At 42.0% G+C, this 18,838-nt stretch overlaps 1 protein-coding gene and 1 long non-coding RNA gene across 2 annotated transcripts in view; one reads left to right on the top strand and one right to left on the bottom strand.

Moving 5' to 3' along the window:
• The window catches only part of LOC142099786 (uncharacterized), a 365,154-nt gene that overhangs the window by 55,359 nt on the left and 290,957 nt on the right, over nucleotides 1–18,838 (top strand). The gene's annotated exons all lie outside the window — the stretch shown is intronic.
• The window catches only part of PLXNA1 (plexin A1), a 195,687-nt gene continuing 184,181 nt past the window's right edge, over nucleotides 7,333–18,838 (bottom strand). Inside the window, 8 exon segments of the mRNA XM_075183644.1 lie at nucleotides 7,333–11,445; nucleotides 12,424–12,574; nucleotides 12,693–12,905; nucleotides 14,347–14,516; nucleotides 16,549–16,739; nucleotides 18,018–18,114; nucleotides 18,237–18,340; nucleotides 18,422–18,581. Coding sequence (XP_075039745.1) covers nucleotides 11,350–11,445; nucleotides 12,424–12,574; nucleotides 12,693–12,905; nucleotides 14,347–14,516; nucleotides 16,549–16,739; nucleotides 18,018–18,114; nucleotides 18,237–18,340; nucleotides 18,422–18,581 — 1,182 coding nt within the window. The 3' untranslated portion in view covers nucleotides 7,333–11,349.

Below are 18,838 nucleotides of genomic sequence, written 5' to 3'. Positions count from 1 at the left end.
TAGTCGGAGCTTTATGTGCTGGTTTCTATTAGTGATATATAATTTACCTCTATAGACTGAGTATTCTAGCATCTTCCACTAGTATTAAAGCAAATATTCAAGAGATATAGCAATATCTATATCTTCAGGCCAAAAAATATTGTCCAGATAAATGCTTTGGGGAGAGAGAGAGAGAGAGAGAGAGAGAGAGAGAGAGAAAAAAAATGCAGTATCGTTTTTGGTCACCAGGTGGCCAAAAACTGTTTCAGTTAAACCTATTTATTGTAAAATGTAGTTTGTAAACTATACTAGGACAGGATTTATATTTGCCATTCTTGTGTTATGATATGCATTTATTAAAAAAGGGAAGAATTGATACGTTGGAGGATGGGAAGTATCCGAATCAGACAGGATTTTTAAATTTAATATTTTACATTTGGGAGCCCCCTCTAGCACACTAAACAGCAGCTGCTTTGTGTTAAATAGCTATCTATTACTGGTACATCCTTTTACCTTGGCATACCAATACGATTAGTTTGTTAATGGGCAGCAGGTTGGCATGGCATTTACACAGAATACATTTTGGAGGAAGCACCTATGAGACGAAGGGGAGGGGGACGGACGGACCCTTGTTTATCTGCAAAACCTAATTAGCAGAACTTTCTGCTGTTATGTCCTTATAAGAGCCTAACACCTATCCTACAGGTTTGTTTTGATTGCACATTTATTGCAACTAGCACAATTGCTTCCAGTCTAGAGTTCCTGGTGTTTTTTTTCTCTCCATCTTTAGACAAAGCTGCAGAGATTTTAGCATGAAATAATCTGAGCCGTGAGGGCCGGAGCATAAAGTCGCAGCGGGGAACCGATAAAAAACACATTAACTGCAGAATAAAACCTTTATGATCAGTTGTCGTTGCGCCGTGACAATAGTGCGCAAGGAATGGAATGCAGGTTTCTGTGATTGTAAATGACTTCCTCCCCTCCCCTCTCAATAAATGTAATTCAATTTTCTCTCCTCGCCCCCCTCTCTCAGACAATGCTTTTATTGCTGTTAAATGGGATAGATGCACAGCTGAAAAATGCTTTTTATTCTAAGGGCAACAGCAGCCCAACGAAAGTATTTGTACTAACGTGAGATGGGATTCTGCTGCGTTCCCTGTCTCCCAGATTGAGGCCTCTTTGTTTATGACCTTAATAATGTGAGATACTCCGGTAAATCATAAAACGTAATTGTGGTTAGATTTCTGGTGGACTTTTTAAAGAGAAGGGGTCACTTTTGTGCATAAGACTTTGTACATAGCGTCTTACACTCTTTGCCCTGGAGAAAACGCATCCTCTATTTAGGCAATACGTAAAAAGTGCTTTTATATAAAGGGGACAAGGCTTTATAATGGAACATTGCTTGCGCAAGCAATGTTTGGTGCAGCTGGTCTTGCTAAGTTAAACAAAGGTAGCCCTTCTGTTGGTTAGTTCAAATTTTATTGCTTGGCAAAGAAAACCATGTCTACTATTTTTCATGATAATTTGGCCACTAATGGGCACTGTTACATTGGAGTCCATTGCTGATTTTCATTAAACTTTGGCCAAGAAAGCCGTTCATTCCCCCCCCCCTCCCCCCTCATTCATTAATAAATGCAAAGATTCAGAGGAAATAAATTCTCTGGGCGGAATTATGAATCTTCTGATGGCTGGCTGAGCGTTTATAGGACCATAAAATGAAAATATTACCTAAATTTAAAGGGTATATTTTTTCCTTTAAGCTACTTGTAATGTGAGGAAGTTTGTGAATTATAGACTGCGGTAGACTTTCCATCAAAAATAGGAGGCTGTGAGAGAATGCCGAGAGGTAAAAGTGTGACGTAGGGTGGGTAATAATTGATGGGGAGATTTGGGCCCAGTTGGATACGTCGCTCATTCCTCTTGAATTCTCATTGAAGTGCGACTGATTCCAGGAATAAAAAACGTAAATGAATAAGAGAGCTACCCACACGTGGGCAGATCTGGTCATTCAGCGCGGTCTTCGATCTATGGCTAATTCGTGGTCAACAACTCCTGTCGTCCGCTGGTCGCGCTGAATGACTGGGTTACAGATGCCCATGAAGTGGCGATTTAGGGGACAGATTTGGCCGAAAACCACCATGTTGTAAATACACAGAAGAGGCTTTTATTCATTCATGTACAAGTCAGAGAGGATTTTATACTAAGTGACCCCTGTATTTAAAGTGAAGCCATCACCAACATAAAGGGCGTTAGTGGCACCACGGAGATTTGAGGCAAATTACGTGGATTGTTCTGTGCGTTAATAAATCATTCATTGTATCAGTCATTTATGGAAAACAAAACAAACCCTTTTCATTACAGTCAATAAAGATCATTGTGTATAGGTACATTAAGGGTATCTCCCAAATCTCCAAAGCAAAAAACAGGACAAAATTGGCTAATCCAATGATTGCCCCGGTGTATCCGAGCCCCGGTCGTAAGTTGGTCCCTCAATATTAAGATGGCCACATGCATAATTTTATTTTAGTTTCTGGTTGAACAATTGCATTTCCGTCCTTTTACATCATTGTATAATTGCGGCACACACGTTTCAGTCGAGTTACTTTTAATAAGACCATTTTTTTTATCTGATTAGAAACAAGTAATCGCATCAGGCACAAACTACAGTTTTGATATGATAGATGAAAACTTCTTCAAGGCATGCGTACTGTAGGATCGTTGGACTTTAATTGTATAATATTACAATACACATATTTCAATAAAAATCTCCCAAAAGTTATCGGATTATTGATCAATTTGGGCATCTACATGTTATTGTATTGGATAGAGCTTATATCGTGTACTGCGGCCACCACCAGTATAAGTGGGAACTAGCTGTAAATGTTAAGCAATGTATCTATTTAAAAATCTGTAAGCAAAAATATATGAGCCGTAGAATGCTAAAGATTTGATATTTAGAAGAAGAAAAATAAGATGACTGCAAATCAGGCATGAAAGATATATCTTGAATTTTGCAAATAAAAATATATCACTTTTTGTAACCTGTGAATGTTTCCTGCTCCTTAAAAGCTGTGTGTGGTCTGCGGTGTCAGACAGACAACATTCAGGTACCAAGCTGAAATCAAAGCCCTGCAGTGTCAAGGTGACCGCTGCAGAAGTTCCATGCCCGCTAAAGGGTTAATCACCGAGGCTTGTCACACAGTGTCTTTCATGCCTGTTACCTCGGACAGATAATTATTCTGCTCTCTGTGGCATTCCCAGCAGAGACTGTCAGAGGCAGCCTGAGGGGGTAACCACATCTGTTCCTCTAGCAGGTAACTATATTCCTACATGTCCTGCAACATGGCCAGTGACCTTATCAGCGCAATGTATGCTTATCCGCATATGTCTGGAAGAGGGCCTGGAAAATGGATCTACAAGGTCTACATCTTCCTGTCATGAGGGTCACGCTTAACGATATGTCCGCGTTGAAGATCATATGTAATGTGTCAGTGAGGGTCATATATACCGATATGTCTGTGTTGATCATCATACATACAGATGTTTCTGTGATGAGGGTCATTGTGAAGACTATAGTGGGTTCTCAGAAATCACAGATTGTTGCGACCAAAATGCAGCTTTACTGGTTAACGATGGTGCAGGTTATGGGGATAAACAGTTCACCAGGTGGATGCTAAGATTTGTACGGGGAATGCTCGAGGTCGCAGGATCTTGCAATGACTCTTCCAAGGTTCTCGGTCACTCGGCCTGATAGTTGCTCGTCTACCGCAATACCTTTCTGCATTTGGCAGATACGCACAAAGCCACAAGGTCCTATTGGGTCAGTCTGTACCTGGGACGGAAGCGCAGTTCCAATTCCCAATCACAGGTTATGTTCCCCCTCAATATTCCCAATGTACGGTGGACTGGGGGCGATAGTCAAGCTATGATAGGTGGACAAGTGATCAGACCTATTCCCTGCCCCTCGGTGGTTGGGGACCATTGATTCCCTGTGGAGTGGGTGCCCATAAGTGTAATCCCTGTTACTGGTGGAATAATGACGTAGTTGGCTAAATATGATAAGCGCGATAACATTATATATGCGCACTTTACGCTGTGAGTTTATTCACAAAATCTCCACAACCGCACCGCGTGGCCTCACATTGATGTGTACCAATGTGTCTGTGATGAAGGTCATATGTACCAATATATAGGTGCGAGGCGCCTAGTTGAAGCTCAGGTATTTGCGTGGCTGTGAAAGGCAGAATGGAGGCAGCCATTACTTGGAACTGAACCATGGACTGGTCAGTGTGATTATAGAGGACAGAAAGTCCATGTTGATGCCATAATCTCCCATCTCAGCACTGGGTCTCATTCACAAACTGAACAATGGGTCTCTGTAGCTCTTTCATAAGTTATTACATTGGTAGAAATGCACCAAATATACTCTTTCCTGTATAAAGTGCACCTGAAGGGGCAGAAGGTGCTCTATTGAAGGTATAGGCAGATGGTAACAGTGGTAGCAATCATGAGTAGAGAAACGGTCATTATTGGCAGAAACCTATTATCAGAACACTTGTGTTGTTGCATGTAATAGGTGTCAGTGGCATTGGTGGTAGATGTTAAACCACAAGAAGCTTTTAGACTTAACCAATTTGTTGGTTTATTTCAGAACTTGTTGTAACAGATGATCTATACAGTTGCTCATAGTTGATACTGACTGTAACACAGGCAGTATGACAAACTTATGCAGTTAATGTACTGAACACTATTATAGTACATTCATATATGCAGATGGTAGTAAGCGTATGTTGTGGGCAATGTCAGAGAACAGGTTCCATATATATATATATATGCTTTGTATATAAGTACGATTACACAAAAAGCTCCAGGTATAACGTCTTTACAGCTCAACTGTCACTTGGAAGAATCGACTCGAAGCCAAACTTCCTGTCTGGGCATGCTCAGTAGAGCGTTGCGGACGGCCGGAGGCTGCCCCATTTCCTGTCTGCACTAGACTACAGGGGAAACCACTACCAAGATGGGAGTTGGAGTGCAGCGCTCCATATTAATCATCATGAGCGGATGGGAGATATTTAGTGGTGGTTGGTATAAATGAAGGAGGAAGGGGTCTCAAATTAGAAGTAGGAAACAATGCAACAATGAGACAGTAATAGTGGCATAACCGAGGGAGGGGTTAGAGTTTTGTAATTTCAGTATCGCAGGTAGAGGGAGAATTTAGCAGAATAAATCGCTGATCCATACAATGTGTATGTGTGGGAGACGCCAGATGCGATGTGTAATGTTTCTGCTGTATGGTCTATTATCTTGTGTGCTCATATACATGGGTCATTCATCTTATTCAGGGCTCCCTCCCACTGCTGAATTATCTCCTTATTTCTCAATACTGCAGATATTGTGTAGTAATCCGAGTAGCAATATTCCCCAGGACTTTAAGTTTATTTTATTTTTTGCAAAAAAAAAAAAAAAGACTGGCTACATGTAACCTTATCCAGAAATGATGTAGACTCTTCAGTAGATGCAGAGCTTGTATTACCATGTGTTTCTCCATTACAAAACTCAGTCAATGACACAATTGTTTTACAAAGTCCCAGTGATTTTCCGCTCTCCATTATTTGTTGCCGCTGCTAGATCCCCACTGATTGTTGTATTGATGGCTTTGTGATGTATATCACCTCAACACAGGCAACATTGTGTCTCGTGAGCCTTGGAAGCGGCAGAGTAAGATGCATTGCGGGAGACTGAGGATTGTATCGTTCGGAGAGATCAGTCTCACTGTAATCTACTTTAACGGGAAATCATCATGAAGCAGATGCATAAATAAGGATAGCAATGTAAGATACGTCAGTAGACAGGGTATTGTTTCTGTGCAGTGAGTAAGGTAATGTGGAAGGTCTAATAAATATTCGTTGCAACATATTTTCTAACAGAGCAACGTTTACTGATTCAAACGCCATCCGACAAAGTAAATGTATCTTATTCAGTATCGATTATGGTTTCTTCACAGTTGACATGTATAGATATAAAGTGCTCTGTCCGTTTTATATGTTCCTCGTGGGAGGGACAACTTCATATTGTAGAGGTTGTCTAGTCTGTCTGTATATATTGGTCTCCATTTCTCTTAGGTTTCTACCCTTTGAATAGCATTGTCATCGGCCCTTTAACATCCAGCTTAGAGATATTGCCTGGAATGTTACAGGACCCACGCATTTTTCCATTTCCTGTTTTAAAGCCTCAATCCCATGAAAAAAAAAGTGTGTGTGGTGTTTAACATGAATCACTGTTGCAGGCTATAAGAAGAATGTTGGTATTTACCATTTTTCTTTTGTTTGATTTTTTCAGCCTGCTTTTAATCATTTATAACTCTGGGCCACCATGGCAACCACAGTCACACAGCACATGATGTAGTGAGCAGAGTGACTCTGAGCTCAGGTTCTACCCCCCCCCCCCCCCATTTCCTCCCCCTCTTTACATGACATTCAGTGAGCATGTGTGTGACTGGCAGCCATACTTTGTGCCCTACAGAGATTTTGAAAGGGAGATAAGGATTTGTAGTAGAACAGCTCTGAAAATTGAGATGCATGTTTTAAACAGTCCCTAACTTACTATTTATACTAATAAAACTATGGCATTTCTGCTTTAACTTCCATTAAAAGGGATATATATATATATATATATATATATATATATATATATATATATATATCTATCCCTGTTTTTTTTTTTTACCTGCATATTTATATAGGTTACGTAATGCTGTGAAGCACATGTCTTTCATGTATGTTCTGTGCCAGTTCTCTTACCATACAACAGAGGGGTGTAAGTTTTTTTTAATTCTATAAACTCAGCACATGGTTACATTTGTGGCACTTAGTCCAAGGATGGAAATTAAATGATCACTTCCACTACACTAGTAAATACAGTATGTGTACTTTATTCCTTATCGGTGTCACTGCTAACCACTTATCAGCACTTCTGCCTCACAGCACTGGGGTCATGAGTTCAATTCCCGACCATGGCCTTATCTGTGTGGAGTTTGTATGTTCTCGCCGTGTTTACGTGGGTTTCCTCCGGGTGCTTCAGTTTCCTCCCACATTCCAAAAACATTCTGCTAGGTTAATTGGCTGCTAACAAATTGACCCTAGTCTATGTGTGTGTATGGGAATTTAGATTGTAAGCTCCAATGGGGCAGGAACTGATGCGAGTTCTCTGTACAGCACTGCGGAATTAGTGGCGCTATATAAATAAATGGTGATAATAATAGATTTTGCTTTATTTCCCCGCCAAGTGGTATAGGCCAGGCTTCTGCCCCAACATAGAGACAGACACAGAAAAAAATACAATATGAGCTGGTTTTTATTTAGCAAAAATGTTTAATCTCTTTTTTGATGCGAGGATTTTATTTACAAGTACTAAATCTGAGCAACATTAAAATAGTCAGATATTTACAGAGGATGGCTCAGCGCGGCTAAGAGTCACAATCAGAGTTTTTGCCACAGGCCGAAAAAACTGCCATTGCTCCACTTCACTGTAGCAACGGAGGGGTTAAGAGGACAAGTCGGTGCCCCCAAGCTCTTGCCGAAAATTCCAGTGGGGGGGAACAGAAAGTAGCTCCAGTAACAGAGGTCTAGACAGAGATGCGGTTCTGATGACATATAACCCCCATAACGACTCGAGGTACCCGGCAACACCCTACAAGACTGTTGTGCCACTTTTATTGTGAATGAATTCCGTACATACAACCGATATATCCCATTTGGCATAAGGAAACACAATTTAAATTATTCATTCCATCATTACGCATTTCATTACTGACTTGGTGCCATCTTCTCGTACAACGTTAGGACCATGAAACAAACAAACAGATGCAAGGAGGAAATGTTCCACAGGCAGTGTCTGGGGACTTACTACATTTAAGAGATGCACAAAAGCTTTTATGCTTTAGATGTTGCTTTTCTCTAATCGACCGGTATATCAGAGACTTAGTGAGACCTTCGCAGATGGGAAAGTGACTGGGAGGATGGAGACAGAGGGTACGAGGAACCTACAAAGGACATTTTATATTGGCAGGCTTACCAGCCCTAATGCAAAACATGAACTGGATGATGGATGGATAAGTACTGTGAATGACTCTAGTCTTCAATAAATAGCGTGCGTATTACAGCAGGTGCCACAGTGGCGGTATACTAGTAATAAGCCCCCAGGGACTGTTGTGACACTACAACTCCCATCATGCCATTGGGACTTGTAGTTTCACAGCTGCTCATCATCCCCTTGTCGCCTACCTCTAACTGGCAGGATATGAAAGGAGAAGAATTGGACAAGACCAGGGAGCGGGGGCTATAGTTACTAAATTGCGGGTTTGAAAAATTGGAGATGTTGCCTATAGCAACCAATCAAATTCTAGCTATCATTTATTTAGTACATTCTACAAAATAACAAAGAGAATCTGATTGGTTGCTATAGGCAACATATCCACTTGTTCAAACCCGCAGTTTAGTAAATATACCCAAGAGGTTGATCTGAAACCCCCGTCATAACAGATAATGGGAATTGCAGACCACGTGTGTTACTGACTATGCCATTAATAGACCTCTGTCTCCTGTCACCATTAGAGATAAAAGCACTGTGTATTTGGCCGGCTCTTGTGAGCATATTTACTTTACACTGCAAAACTCATTCCAACAATGTTGGGCTCCTGTTTTTCCTCTGCTTATTTTTCAAATGCTGTAACCAGGATTGAACAAGTTAATCAAGGTTAAAGCATCGGTTAATTCAGCCCAGGTTATAGCAATTGGAAAATGGCTGCATAAAAGCAAGAGCATAATATTATCAGAGATTGAGGACGTCTGACTGGTTGTATATACGGATATCACTTACATGCATGTTATTTCCACGCTTCAGCGTAGGATGCTGAATGTACAGTCTATGTGTGGTTGTAGTATGTGTGTAGACTACATGCCAGCTCTGCTTATTTTGGTCAGACCTGCCTTGGTGGGAGAGCTCCCATGTTCATAGTAACCATGGTAACTTCTATAGTGTTTATTGCTCTGAGGTAGCACAGTAGTTCTCTATAAGGCGTAGGAGCCACCGCTGTGGGTGTTTGAGAACCTCCCAATACCTGTGCTGCCACTAACCAGGTCTATGCAGGGCGTTTTCAGTCATATGAGGGATTCTTTTTAAAAATGGTCTCCTGTGCTTTGCAGAATCTAAGAAAATCTAATCTTTATAAAAGAGAATGGCGGCAGGAGACTGTTATATTTTTCCTTTTTTATACCTTACCAATATATTTCACAGATCACTTTACCTATGTGGGGTGGTTACTGACTTGTAATCCTCTTACTAGGACCAGGCTGCTGTCAGGATGTGATTGTGTTTTTCCTCCATGTCAATCAGAACAGGTGGAATTTTTAAAAGTTTGTAATTAAAAGGTTTTATATTTTTCAAACCTCCGTAACTATAGAGACAAGTGACTTTATAATGAGCATTATGACCAATCAAACTTAATGACAGTGAATATATACTGGTGGACGGATGTTGATGGTAGAGAGGAAATGTTTACTGGATTAATTCTGTCCCACAAATAGGTGAACAGTGGAGATGAACTAGGAGTTCTAGTGGGCCTGCGTTGTAGTACGGTTAGCGATGACCTACCAGCTCGTTGAATAAAGGTGCGACGCTGCCAACAGTGGAATAAATAATCCAGTATTTCTATTTCTACATGGTCCCATCGCGGTAGCAGGTTAAATGTGAGTCAGTGAAGCCTCATCTGGTATTAATTACAAATATCCAAATAATTTACCTGCTACCGGCCCTGGGATCTGGGTGCAGCCCTGTTGTAGTGGCAGATAATCCGTGACTACCAGGGAATACTGGGAAATGGAGTTCAGTCGAAAAGCCAGTTTACAATGTATGAATATAAAATAAAAAAACAAAAAAAAAAACAACGGAGCATATTCTTTTTTTAAAGTACCTGCTATACAGCTCTTACAATAATTTATATCAAACGCTAACTACTGGTTCAGTCAGTGCCATGCAAGGTGTTGCCGACTCCTCTGCCCAAAACACACAAATTATAAATTCACCTTAGCCGAAGTGCCCAATGACAATTATCCACAACCCATGCAAGTTAGAAATGGAATTGCTCTGACAGGCATTAGCTTTAACCTAGTACTTCAAATGTATGGAATATTTTCGTTTTGGGGGGGGGGGTTCCCCAATGTGTCCTTTTACCCAATTACCTCCCTTGGTACAAGAACTGGAATTTAGAACAAATTCACAGGAGATCACTTCCCGGGGACCTGTACCCTTAATTGTAACTCCGTGCCAGAGACTGTATACATTAATGCCCACAGAATTCTCTATCGCAGCAAAGCATTATGGGGCCGCCCTGCCAGCTGGACCGAATATATATGTACATTCATCGTATAGGGGTCACGAGTCTGAATGTGCTTCCTGTAGCTATTTATCTGAAATATATCCAACAAATAAATCTAAAATAAAAATCACACAATTCATTCCAAAATAACGTACAGGGGTTTAGTTTCCATCTTTGCTCACCTTGTCCCCCCTCCTATACATCTCTCCCATTGGTTCCCTCCCCGCGGCTTGCAAAGCTAAATTCTTCTTTGTCTTTTTTTTGCATTTTTATTCACTAAAACAACATTGAAATGAAACATGGCACAGAATATAGTTTAGAAAAATATCAAAGGTTCTGGATTAATTTGTCCTTCCTGCGGGGAATTTGTGGGTTGATTCTTGTCCCCCCCCAGAACACAAACACATTTCTTTTCCGATTTTTCATTTTCGTCAATCGCCGTTTTTTTTATTTTTTTTTTTTTTTTAACTTTTTTTCTTTTCTTTAAAAACCCCGGAATTTCAGTAAATTGTGCAAATGTAGCAGTAACACTAGTGGCGAAAAGCCAGAGAGAGAGGTTTTCTTCTTTTGAGGGCGAAAGGGCAGCCCGCGAATTATGGGGGAGCCAGACGAAAGGAAATCTGTGTTCCCAGAGGTTATACAAAGTCCTGTCGCATCACATCCGCTTCCTCTTCCCGCACGGGTAGCTCCCATCGTCTTAAATCTATATCGTAATTTGTATTGAAATCTTAGGAGTCCCTTAAAACTGTTTTATTTTTCATTTATAAAGGTTTCTATGTCACTCTTTGAAATGATCTCTAAAGTCTTTTATGTACATGTGTTTTGTTTTTTTTTGTTTGTTCATGGTTTCAAGAAAGTTCCAGACAAGTCCTGCAGCTCGCCAGGTTTTGAAGGCCACATGCGTTGGGAGTGTGGTCGGATTGTAGGACCCCCCATCTCTCTCTTTCAGTAGCCACTGCTAAGAGACCCTCTAGTGCAGACGTCCTCGGACTTCAACTGCTCAGCGCCATTGTGTCAATAACTTGTTCCAATTTACTTCGTAGCCGCTGCCTCCGCGCTTGTTCGTCCTTTTCCAATGCGGTTAAAATCTAGAACAGGAGACAGACTTTGTAATGTAGCTGTACAGTTATAGATGGACATTTAATCATTGATGAGGTCATCTTGTACAGTGCTGGTGTATGTTGGTTTATAAATTGGGATACTGCATATATGGATATTGGCAGTCACCATTACAGGCAACCTGGTGCCTGCCTTCATGTACAAAGCGTGATGGCCTTAAATAGCCATAGAGGTATAATAGACAGCGCAGGGCCTATTAAGGTAGGGGCACTGGACCGGGGATTATCGGTACAGTGGGTCTACTACTCGCATCTCTTGTAATGGAGTCTCTGGAGACCGTAAAATAATTATAACTCGTCTTCTGAGGTCACCAGAGGGCTAAGAGACCACTTGTTTCAGACAATGTTATTTCCTCAACCTGTACCTAAAGTTACACTTGGGGTGGGGGAGAACCAATCACAAGCTGAGCCTACGAGAGAACCTGCCTGACGCTCCAAATTTAACAGAGCTGAGGTCTTAATTCTCTATGTTCCAACAACAGCCTGGAACACTATTAGCATTATTTATCTATTATACATTACTTCTCTTCTTTAGGTTACTTATTACCTCATGTGCAGGGGAAGGTCTATCAAATAGTTGCCCAGATGACAGTTTCCCTATCAGTAAGGGCAGGTAATGGTGTTAAGGTTTAGTGTTGCCATCCACCGGTGTGTCTTATTTATGAAAAAAAATAATTAAATCTACTTGTAGAGTCTGCTCTGTAAGACGCACACTGACTATTTATGTCCTTGTTCATCCCACTTTGCTGCCCTTTCTCACATTTATCTGCTGTCACAACACTTGTCACTGTCTCATTATTACCAATACAATTATCATCACCTTAATAACGGGAATTATGTCTGTGTTAATACAGCTAAAAATAAATGTCACACTTTTCCCAGCTCGGAACTCTGGGAGGAAACTCTCAGGAAGCAGCGATGATACATTGTGTCGCTGAGCGCACTCACCTCGTCTCTGTACTTGGTGATATAGGAGTAGATCTCGTGCAGGGCGCTCATGCTGTTAAACTGGCTCAGATGTAACCGCGATTGCTCGGCCAGGTACGCGCTCATATCCTGGTCGCTGATCACCGGCATTTTGGCAATATCTGCATAATACCTGAATAAACCAGAGAAAAGGTTCCGTGTTACATAATGTCATTTATATCCCAGGACCGTGAGCAATTTGTAAACCACTTTCAACACCCCCATTGATGCGTTTATTAGGATCCTCGTACCTCTCCACCCAGCTCTTGTAGTTGGGTATGTCCTTGGCGTACAGCAGCTTATTACTAGGCGAATCCTTGCCCAACTTGTGCTCCGACGTAGAACAAGAATCCATGAACGTCTGGGCCACCACGGAGAGACAGGCGTCCGTGATGCTGTTCTTGTGGATGTCAAACACAAACTGAGGGTTCTTGATGACATTCACCCAGAATCTCAGGGGTAGGCTGGAGGGAAGAGCAGAGAGAGGTGCTAAGATAGAAGTCATAGCTGTATTAAGGCATTGCTCAGGTCATAGTGGTGCAGGAAGTTTAGTCTTTAGGTCCACAGGTGGTGCCTGTGATATCAGAGCCATAAACCCAATTTGAAAGAGAACGGTTATGACGGGAAATAAAATTAGCCGCAATATGTTCCCGGAACGGTCCACGGAGACAAATCGGCTCTCCCAACTGCTGATAAATCTGCTGATTGGTGGAAGCAGGTTAGCCCCCAATGGTGGTGATGTCACCGGCTTCCAGGTATTCCACTTTATATACAGGAGACAGTGCCCCTTCCACAGCTGAGCTGTAACACTTATAGGAGAAGGATACAACCCCTGGCTGAGGATACAACACTGACATTGCTATAAGACACTATGTATCTGCAGTGTCCCCTTATTAACATAATGTTCCCCAAGAAAAAATGGCAGCATTAGCACCTACATCCTTAAGAGATGAGAAGGGTTAATGCGGGTGCCAAAAGGATAAATCCCTATTTACAACCCAACATCTATGAATATATTTTTTTCAATTACACAGATGAACAAGACACAAAAAAACAGTTTAATTCTTCTAGTGAGTTAGTGTAAAAATGGTGAATGAACAGAAGAACTTTAGAGAGCTGAACCCCTTCTTTCCCGAAATGTGTACACACAAATTATTAATTCTTCAGACTTTTCATCAAAGGAACTTTGACGGCACCACGAAGGTTGTGGTAGAGTTAGTCACTTTTTTTTCTAAACTATAGAATTACGCTAAACTTAAAAAAAAAAAAAAAGCAGGGAGACCTATTTTGTAGGTACAGTGCAAATATAAAACTCAAATGGAAGAAATGTACATTAAGCATCTTCCTATATATTTCCCCAGCCGCCATTGCTAATTGCTGGCAGCCACTGAACCATACAGAAGCAATTTATCTGCCACATTACAGATGTCATACATAGGAAAGCCCCGCTAGCTTTGAACGCTGGAGAGATGCAATCACACAGCCAGAACAATCCTGGCTGCATTACTGTGAGCTCCTGTGTAAAGGTGAATCCAAGGGGAGATTCTGCCCGAGGAGGAACCAGGACAAACTGAGAAGTAGTAGTTCTCGATATCCAAAAATAACTTTCCCCTGACCTTGTATTATACGCAGAGAGACGGGAGATCACAGGACCAGAGACACCTAACTCCCTTCCAAAGGGGGCGACAAGATGAGTGGGATTTCACCAAGTTCAAAGATTACTTTAGAGCTGAAGTAGGCCACTGGCAAGGCATGCTGACACTTGTAGTACCATAGCAGCTGGAAAGCCACAGGTTACCTATCTCTAGCTCTCGTTTACAAATGCAGTAAGATATATGATGACATCTGTACGTGGCTCTATGACTTGGCGATTCATATAGACATAAAACAGAAAGTCGTAGTTACCAGTTGCTCTTCCAAGTGTGCCGGACATCGTAGTCTGTGATCTGGTGCTTATCCGCCTGCTCGTCCAAGAAGTCAAACATGTACTTGATGGCGAGAGGCAACGCGCTACCGCGGTGTGCCGTGCTGAATATGGTCTCAAACAAATCATCCACAAACTTTTGGAGGGTGCCCTGGAGGTGGGAAACAAGGAATATTCAGAAGACAGAATTCACAGGAGAGGACGGAGCTGGTTATTTGTGGGATCTGTGCAGTAAACTCTATGGGGATAGATTTATCAAACCTACAAAGTGGAGGTGTTGTCTATAGCAACCAATCAGATTCTAGCTATCATCTAGTACATTCTATAAAATGATAGCTAGAATCTGATTGGTTGCTGTGAGTGGTGTTACTCTGTAACCCCTGTGTGTCTCACTTTCATTACGGTGCACATTTTAGAGCATTAGTCATTGTAGAATGCACCTGTTCACTCATTAGGAACCAGTAACATCACAGGGGAACAATGCGTTTTAATAGAATTCATCTTATGAATATTGGCTCCGCCCTACAAAATGTCTGCCTCCATGTTTTATTGGTGACCGCTGACCACAAGCTTCTCACAGATCCAGCAGTCAGTTCCCATATCTCATCTTTATTTAGAAAGACAAAATAAAAAGAAGCTAAACCTTTTTCGGTGAGATTTTGATTGGGGCTAGCTGGTTAAATTTGCATATTTCTAAGTCTCTAAAAAGAGTTCTAATGTAATGTTCTAAGAACATGCAATATCATCCCTGAGTTCAGATCAGTCGTCTGTCCTCGGGTATGAAAACAACAAGGGTTCTGCGTTATTATCCTTCACAGAGATAAAATGCATCAGAAAAACGTGTCATGATCGGGAATAAATCTAATTATTTCCTTTAGGAACCCTACAAATACGACGCGGATCCTTCAGGAAATGCCTAAATATTTCCTCCTTGCATTTGCAATTAATTTTGTTGTTCTCGCAGCAGATCCCCCATAGAATTAGAAGTTATTACACTAGCGGAGATGTTATGTAGCGGGAAAGATTTGCTGAAGGTTCAGAGTCCGTAGAAAAGCTCATTAAAAGAAGAATTAATCTTTCCTATAGCCATTAATATCCATAAGCAAGTCATAAATACTGCACTCTGTTAAATAAATATATATCTTCCTAACCGGAGCATAGACGTGTGCATATACATATATAGGGGTATAAATAACACAGGGATATTTAAATCTACCACAATTAATGCGAGTTTTCTTAACAATTGGTGGGGGTTTAATGAAGAACTTATTATAAATTCCTCTTTACGCAGCCATTACAAAACAATAGTGGTTAATTTGTGTCATAACCCATCGATCGCTGCTGCAAAGCCCAAACCTCCCCCCGGACATCCTTTTGCTGATGCAGAGAGGCAGCTAAATTACTACGCCAATCACTGCCATTGAGTACACGCCATGGGGAATGTGCTCTGAATTAGCAGGAAACAGGGGTCCGGTTTTGCTTTGTCAACAACCAAGTTGGAATAAAAATAAAAAAAAAATTGTGCTCAGCAACCTTTAAGATCGGGGTCTGTGTGTAAAAACTGAAAGTACCCAGCTAAATACCCTGTGCCCTCTGGAGGAAGGCCCCATGCTAGACTTGCCATTCACATGAAGATCTACACAAGTTACCCCCAAAGTCAACTATACCACAAAGGGTGGCGTGTTTCTGTAACAAACATTTAGCCCTAGCAGATGTCCGTCCATAATCTTATTGCTCCTTGAGGTTTAAATGCCACCTTTGGACATCTCCTGAACGTAAGCTGCCTGGGGGGAGGGGGTTGTCTCTACTGGCACATTAAATGACAGCCCCCTCGTACTCTGATCACGCTGGGGGAACCTTCAGATTGTGTAGGCCGGCCGTGGGCAACAGATAAAGGCTCTAGAATTTATCAGATCGGGGCAGCCAATTTCTGCATCACATGACTTCCTCTGCACCGTGCAGGGAGGTCACGCGGCTGAGGGGGGTTCGCTGTGTCCCTCCTTCTGTGCCGCCCCTTTGAAAGCCGGAGGGCTGAGCATGCTGGAATGTGGAAGCTATACGGAGCTAGTCATTGGTGAATTAACAAGTTGAACATCACACAAGTTCCCCCACCCTGAGCAGGGGTGAGAACGCTGGTGTAAGTTTAAGATAATGATAACTAATATGTACATCTAGATGCTCACCTTGGTGGCCAACAAGCGGGTAAGATAGATTTCAGACACCATCTTGCTCCCCCGGTCGCCTTCACGCTGGTCCAAGTGATCGTGGTTCTTAACTAGATGCCAGAGCTTCGTGCCACTCTCCAAATCGGGGGTGATCATAGGGGTGCGGGAGCGCAGGCTGTCGGGGCTGGAGGCCGTACGTAACATGCTCTCTGCGGGAAGAGTTCAGAGGGAAGTCAACGAGAAATCATTTCACAGAGGAGAGATTGCAGCTTCTTGTACTAATTTATATGAAGTGTCTACAGATCTCTTCGCTGCCGGTAACACATTATAATAATCACAATCCCCGTCGTCTCCTCATCACGTTCCATCAATCACTCACAAATTTTTGAGTAACCGCATGCCTGCAGTATCTAGTCCTCATTTTCCATTTCATCTATCCCACTTTTTATCTATTATCATCTACTTAGCTTACAGCCCATGACCACATCTGAGGGAAAATGGTTTTCGTACGAGTAACTGCAGAAATAAGTCATGTAATGCACAGCTTATGACTTAAAGCCAAAACCCCGAAATCTGCATTAAGAAGGCAGCCGTTGTTGAGGCCGAACCAATATTCAGCTTATGAAAGCCCAAGGAGTTAGCCCCCAGTGGATTGATGCGTTCTCATTAATATCCGACCACAATATGGCAACTTATAGTGCGTACGGACTACGGGTACATTTTAGATAGACAACGCAATGCAGGAACCTGGAGAGGAACCGGTTAAACATCTCTATCCAGTCACCAGAAACCAGCCTTCAAAGACGCTTCTACCAAAGCCTTACATCCGTTTATTGAACATTTCCCCAAAGCTTTGGAGAATAATGTTTCATTTCTATGCCGATTCCCCCCCCTCCTTTCTAAAAGACACCTACAATGCAAATTGAGGAGCTGTAGGCAGACGCTCGTTCCGCCGCTGACATTTCAAAGCCAATTATGTGCGATAATTAATTTTAGCATCGCTATCAATTCCCTTTGATTTGAGCTGGGTTCTGCGGCTTTAATTAGTTGCTAAAAGGAGGATATTTGCTTGACCTCTAGACAGTCCTTTATTAGAAAATAAACAAAGATCACAGACAATAGCATCCCACGGACCGGACAGGAGGAGAAAAGAAATCACTAGGATCTTTGTATGGCTGAAGCATACAGCTACTGCCTTCATGCCGAGCATGTAAATCATAGAACGGCAAACTATCGGCCAATCACAGCGCTCTTTATTGATAGGTGGATGAAAACATGAGTGGATCTAGGAAAACAAGAAATGAAATGTGCGTCCATTTGAAAAGAGGGGAAAGTAGATTTAGAATTAGGCAGAAAAATGGGTGCACAATTAAAACAAATGGCTGCAGAAAAGGGGCTGTAAACCAAAGCAATCAGATACCACAACATATTCATTTTAAATCAGGGAAAATAAAGAATACTACACTCTGTGGGACGGGTTTACTCACCGTATCTACTGAGAGACTTTGTAAACGTTGACGAGTTGGAGATGTTGTAAGCGGAGTTCTGTTTGGGCACCAGCGCAACGGAAGATCCGTCAATAACCTGTACCAACAGGACCGCAAACACAGAGTGCACGTAAATATACACCAGTTCTACAGACCAGGCCGTGGACCGCTCCACAAAACCAGGCATGAAGACTAAATCTCTGCAATATGGCCACCAACCTGATAATGCGCCAGAGTGTTGAGGCGTTTCCAGTCGTTGTCTATTTTGGTGGTTACGTCCTCGTCTTGCAGTATAATCCTGGCCATTCTGCCCTGCCGCCACTCTGATAAAAGAAAGGACGGGTGAGAACTCTGATCTTACACTGCGGGCGCGACAGATGCCCAGAACTCCAGAAATCTCTTACCAAGGTCCATGTCCCCAGCTTTGGGTCTCTGGGAATAGGGGACCCCTTTGTACACCGCGTCCAGCAGCTTCTCCTTCACCTGGGTTATGGTGTCGCAGTTCAGCACCTTGACCGGAATTTCGGGGGCGTTCTCGTTCTCCGGGTTCACGCAATTCAGCGTCTGAAAAGAATTTCATTGTGACAGGAGACTGTGAACGGCTGGGAGTTTGGTGCGACCTCAAAAATCAACTAATTAAATGATTCTATGTTTTTGTTACAGAATTTATGACTTTAATAAGGATAATTGCCCTCAGGAAACAGGAACACAGGTGCAGAGTACAGATGTAGTTTTGTTATTGATACTCGTTAAACTCGTTTGCCGGCTGAAAGAATATATAGTGCAGAGATTCACAACCCTAAACAAAGATGTCTGCATAT

This window comes from Mixophyes fleayi, chromosome 8, assembly GCF_038048845.1.
Source record: "Mixophyes fleayi isolate aMixFle1 chromosome 8, aMixFle1.hap1, whole genome shotgun sequence".
NCBI lineage: Eukaryota > Metazoa > Chordata > Amphibia > Anura > Limnodynastidae > Mixophyes > Mixophyes fleayi.
This window is presented reverse-complemented; position numbering and strand designations above follow the sequence as displayed.